Source organism: Coccinella septempunctata, chromosome 3 (genome assembly GCF_907165205.1).
Source record: "Coccinella septempunctata chromosome 3, icCocSept1.1, whole genome shotgun sequence".
Classification (NCBI taxonomy): Eukaryota; Metazoa; Arthropoda; class Insecta; order Coleoptera; family Coccinellidae; genus Coccinella; species Coccinella septempunctata.
The window spans coordinates 15,015,490-15,021,246 of record NC_058191.1 but is presented as its reverse complement, the minus strand read 5'-3'; the positions used below and the strand labels follow the sequence as shown (position 1 = coordinate 15,021,246).

The window sequence follows — 5,757 nt, the reverse complement described above, 5'->3', positions numbered from 1 at the left end:
TCGCGACTACCCGGACTTGCCGTCAAGGGTAGTCCCGTGCTGCTGCTAGTGAGGGTATAAGGTTTTCCTTATTATATTCACTGTTCCCAGTATAACCGCCTTTTGCATCCACATAATCGTGTTTTGCGGCAGCTTCAATTCGAGTAGATGTTGGGTGGTTTTTCTGTGGACGAGACCGTTGGCAGATATTATCAGCGGCATTATTCTCGCATCCCTCAACTTCCACATATCCCGGATTTGTTGTGCCAGCGCTTCATATTTTGTCATCTTTTCGGTGTATGTTTTCGTTAAGTTCTGGTCCTGCGGCACAGCAAAGTCTATGATGATTGCTGTTTTATTGACCTTATCGAATATTACCATATCGGGTCTATTGTGTACGACCCTTCTGTCGGTTATTATTGTTAAGTCCCAGTATATTTTAAATTGCTCGTTTTCTTTCAATGTTTGCGGTGCGTATACGTGGTGTGGTGTAAAATGCGGGATTAATTCTTTTTGTAGGCTTATTAGTTGATGCACAACTTTCCCCATGTTGTCATGTCGGGTGAGATATTTGGTGTTCGCTATTGTTGTGCAGCCTGATGTGAGGTGTTGGACTGTTTCCTCAGCGCTGTTACACAACCTGCACTTTGTTGTTTCTACCTGTTGTTGAAGGATGTGTTTCAGGTAAGTTCTTGTTGGAACAACCTGGTCTTGGATGGCCTGGAGTGTTCCTTCCGTTTGAGGAAAAAGATAGCCTTGCTTGAGGTAGGTGTTGGAGGTTGTCATGTCTACCTCAGGTTGTTGAAGGCTATTGAAAAATCTGCCATGCAGCGCTTTGGATTTCCATTTGTTCCTTAATTTTTCCGCAGGGTCTTCTTCTTGTATATTTCTGGATGTTGAGGCAATTCGGCGCTGTGCTGCTATCCATTGATGGAGAGGTAAGTTGTTTTTTTCGAAGTATTGTGTTAATTTTTTTTTCCTCTTTCAGGCAGGTATGTTCCAGGCTGCTGAGTCCGCGTCCTCCTTCTTTTCGAGGTAAGTAGAGCCGCTCTATCGCAGAGTTTGGGTGTAGCATGCCTTGTTGTGTGAGTGTTGTTCTTATTCGTCTGTCCAAGTTCTCCAAATCTGTTTTCGACCAATTTAGTATTCCAGCCGTGTACGTAAATGTGGGTATAGCCCAGATGTTGATGGCGTTTATTTTGTTTTTGGCGGACAATTGTGAGTTGACTATCTTTCTTGTTCTTCTTATGAGTTCTGTTTCTGCCGCTTTCTTATTTTCTTGTTGTTTAATTTCGTACGTTTGCTGTATGCCAAGATATTTGTACCTATCCTCCGCCTTCATGTTCGCCATCTCTCGTCCATCTGCCAGTCTGATGTTCTCGCCTTCCACCAATTTTCCCCTTTTTACCTCCACCGTTGCACACTTCTCCAGACTGAATCTCATCCCTATGTCTGTGCTGAACCTCCGTACGAGTTCAAGCTCTCCTTCTAGTTGTTTTTTTCCTCTAGCGTACAGTTTGAGGTCGTCCATATAAAATAAGTGTGTTATTTTCTTCTGTTCTTCTATTTTGTAGCCGTATTCAGATCTGTTCAGCATGTTGCTTAGAGGATTCAGAGCGAGGCAAAATAGCAGCGGGCTTAGTCCATCTCCCTGAAATATGCCCTTTTCGATCTTTATTTCCTCCGTGTTGTATTTGGTCCTCTCGGTGTTGACTGTAAGTGTTGTGCGCCACATTGACCGTAGGCTTTCTATTAAATTGATTATTTTCTTGTCCACCTTGTATATTTCCAGGACTTCCAATAGCCACGAGTGGGGCACCGAGTCGTATGCCTTCCGATAGTCGATCCAGGCCATTGATAAGTTCTTCAGTTTCCTCTTTGCCTGTCTCGTTAAGATGCTGTCAATCATCAGAAGTTCCTTACTTCCTCGCCCGTTCTCTCTGCATCCTGCCTGTTCCCATGCCATAATGTTGTTTGTTTTTAGGTGGGTTCGAATCTTGTGTCCTATGGTAGAGGTTATTATTTTGTACGCTGACGGTAAACATGTTATGGGTCTGTAATTTTCAGGCTGTGTCAGGTCACCTTTTTTTGGGAGCATGAGAGTCGTGCCGTGTGTAAAGTACTTCGGTATCTTGTTGGGATTTTCTATGGCCTCTTGTATCAGTCGTGCTAGTGTTTGATGCGTGTGTGAGAACGATTTCCACCAAAAGTTATGTATGCCGTCTATGCCGGGAGTAGTCCAGTTTTTCATTCTCTTAATTGTGTTCTTGACGTCTTCCTCTTCTATGTTCATCGTGGACATTTCTTGAAGATTGGCGTGTTTCTTTTTTTCTTGCTCAATCCATGTTGCCTCTGTGTTATGTGTTCCTTTATTTGACCAAATCTTCGACCAGTACTTGTGCATGTCGGTTGGGGACGGGGTTTTCGTTGTTTGTACGTTCTTGTCTTCGTCCAGTTTCCTGAAGAACTGCCTCTGATTGTTTGCGAACAGGTTGTTGTCTCGGTATCTTTGAGTCCTCTTATTGTATCTCCTCAATCTGTTTCCTAATGCTGCGATCCTTTGTTTAAGGCCTTCTGTGTACGTCTTTATTCTCTCCTTGTATTGTGGTTCTTTCTTTTTGAGTTTGAGTTTCCGAGTATATTCTTTTATCTTATTTTCGACTCTCGTGCTAGGGCTTGTGTTGTTTAGGTATGCATGTAATACTCCTATTTCCTTCCTAAGATTGATTATCTTCTTCTGTATTCTTTCTTCCCATGGTGGTCTTTGTTGGTGACGTTTAACTTGTGTTGTCTTTTTGTCTTCGATTTTTAGGATGATGCTGGTTACTGTCGCAGCGCAGTAGACTGTGTGGCAGAGCTCTTCGAGGTTCCTCGCGTTTTTGAATTCTGGCCCTAAGGCGTTGTTAACGGCTTGAACAGTTTCTCGGGTATTCTGGTTTTGGTCAATTCTTGGGATTTTGGGTCTTCTATCTATTTCTATTCCTTCCCATTTCATGGTGACTTGCTGGTAGAGCGTCCTCATTCCTCTTGCGACCTCATCGAATTCAGGTTCTATTAGTTGGTGTTCCCTCTCATCTTCTTCGGTCGGTGGTTGTGCTGTTGTGCTTCTCCGTTGTATGCTCCTTCTTATGTTCTCGACCGTTCCGCCCATTGAATTTCTCGCTATGTTTGCCTTAATTGCTTCGATCTCGTCCAGCGCTAGAAGTTTTCTGGTCTTTATATTTTTCACCTGGGCTATGAGGTGTTTTCCCGTGAATGGTTTTCCTGGGTGTGACTCCGCCCAAATTCCTGCCAGTTTTTCGGCGTACTTTTTTGTTTTTGTTTCACCCTCAGTGGCTTCAAAATAAGCATTGATCAGACTGACGTTCATTTCTCTCGTCCAATGCTGCCTTTTGGGTTTTTGGGTTATAGCGGGATTGATTCATTTTCACAATGTGAGGGTTGCTAACCCACCACATTGGTGACCTCGGGTATGCGGGGTCGTCACTCCCCGAGAGCACAAGTCTCCCCTGCATATATATATATATATATATATATTTTAGGTGCAATTTTCTTGGGTTTAGAACATCTTAATGACAAAAAAACTTACAAAAAATTAAATCGGGATCCTACACAAGTAATTCAGAGAAAAAACAATGAAATAGTGAAAAATTGGGAAACAAAAAATCTTTTACCTAAAAAGCTATGTTCCAGTCTCAAAATACACAACGCTGTGCCTCCCCAATTCTACGGTTTACCTAAGCTTCATAAAGATAACATTCCGTTAAGACCAATTGTCAGCTGTATTCAAGGTCCTACCTACAACCTATCAAAATACTTATCTAAGTGTATATCTCCCATTATTGGTCAGAACGCATACCACATAAAGGATTCTTGGACGTTCAAACAATTCATAGATACAGTGAACTTGAATGAAGATGAAAGGTTAGTGTCATTTGATGTTGTGAGTCTTTATACCAACACTCCAATGGAAAAAGCCAAAGACATAATTTCAAAACGTTGGGACGAAATAAAAAATCATACAGATCTCACAAAAGTTGAATTTATGAAGGCCATTGATTTCTGCATAACAAACTCCTATTTTCAGTTTGAAGATTCCTTTTACAGCCAAATAGACGGATGCAGCATGGGAAACCCTCTATCAAGTGTATTAGCCGAATTAGTAATGGAAGACCTCGAAAAAACGATAATAGAAAAACTTATATTTAAAATAAATTTCTTCAAGAGATATGTGGATGACTGCATAACTGCGATTGCCGATTCTTATATAACACCAATGGTAAATGAACTAAACAACTATCATCCAAAACTCAAATTTACAGTAGAGATAGAAAAAGACAACAGAATAAACTTTTTAGATATGACACTGATACATGATAACAACGGTTCTAAAATAGAGACAATTTGGCATACTAAAGAAACATGGTCAGGCAGATACCTAAACTATAAATCAACGGCACCAATTCAATATAAGAAAAGTGTTGTCTCAGGAATTGCAGATAGATCAATAAAGCTGACATCACCGAAATATCGCATCGAAACAATAAAAAAAGCGAAGGAGATCCTAAATCGAAACAACTATCCACCAAAATTCGTAGAGAAAATATTTAAAACCAGAATACATTCAGCTTATAATTCCACTAATAATGAGACAAATAAGAAAGACAAAAAATATATAGCAATCCCATATGTAAGAAATCTGTCAGAGAAGATTGATTACATATTCAAGGACACAGACATAAAAATTGCACACAAGTCCACAAACAACTTAAAGCCTCTTTACAGCAAACTGAAATCAAAAATTCCAAAGGATAAAACATCAAACTGTGTTTACCAACTGAATTGCAAGGAATGTCCAGGAGTATACATAGGCCAAACAACACAATATATAAAAGAAAGGATTAATGGCCACAAATATGCGAAAAATTCTACAGCCCTAAAGAAACATGAAATAGCAAGAAACCATAGTTTCGACTTCGATAATTTTCAGATCCTACACAGAGAAACCAACAACAAAATAAGGACTTTTTTGGAAATGATATATATTCAAAAAGAAAAAAACTCTATAAACGACAGAACCGACCTAAAGAATTTATCAAAAATTTACCATAGTATCCTTAAATAAAATAAAACTTGTATTGAGATGACATCTGTGATTCTGAACGTAAAACATAATCAAAGTGAAATAATAACTTTCAATACCATATTTATTTATTCATACAAGCACACAGATGGCATCTCATGTGATCAATTGGAAAACTAGGTGGTCAAAAATGAAATAATAACAAATTCAAATTGACAGATTCAATGTATTTCGTAATTTTATTGTAAATGAATTGATAATTTGTAGATTACATATAAAAACAGTAAGTTAATGTGCACGTGATGAAGAATTATGACTGATTTTAAATGTATTTTTAGATGTAAATGTCCCAGCCAAACCTATTTCATAATCTTGAAAAAGGCTTATATACGCCGAAACATATGTCGATTACAAGTTATAAAATCTGAATACCTGAAGTTTTATTGTGCTCTAAACCCAAGAAAATTGCACCTAAAATATATAAAATATAGCACAAGAAAAATTTTACCTATTGTATATATATATATATATATATATATATATAGTAAAGATGAAATTTGCCGAAATGAAACAGTAAGGGATGAATTTGGGTACAAGGCCTCAAATCCTGTAAGTAATTATATTTTTCAAATACTATGCCTACAAATACTAACTCCTCTATGTTTTATAGTGCTTCTGAAGAAGAGATAAATAAA

The 5,757-nt window shown here is 38.5% G+C and overlaps 1 protein-coding gene across 1 annotated transcript; it reads right to left on the bottom strand.

The window, feature by feature from the left end:
* Positions 1–787: 787 nt before the first annotated feature.
* On the bottom strand, positions 788–3,349 carry LOC123310266. The gene has a single exon (XM_044893735.1). It carries the CDS (start codon positions 3,347–3,349, stop codon positions 788–790), a length of 2,562 nt encoding a protein of 853 aa, XP_044749670.1.
* Positions 3,350–5,757: the final 2,408 nt, after the last annotated feature.

What these genes read in the sequence shown, in the direction of transcription:
- LOC123310266 (XM_044893735.1), bottom strand. Translation starts at nt 3,349, where the DNA reads ATGAACGTCAGTCTGATCAATGCTTATTTTGAAGCCACTGAGGGTGAA.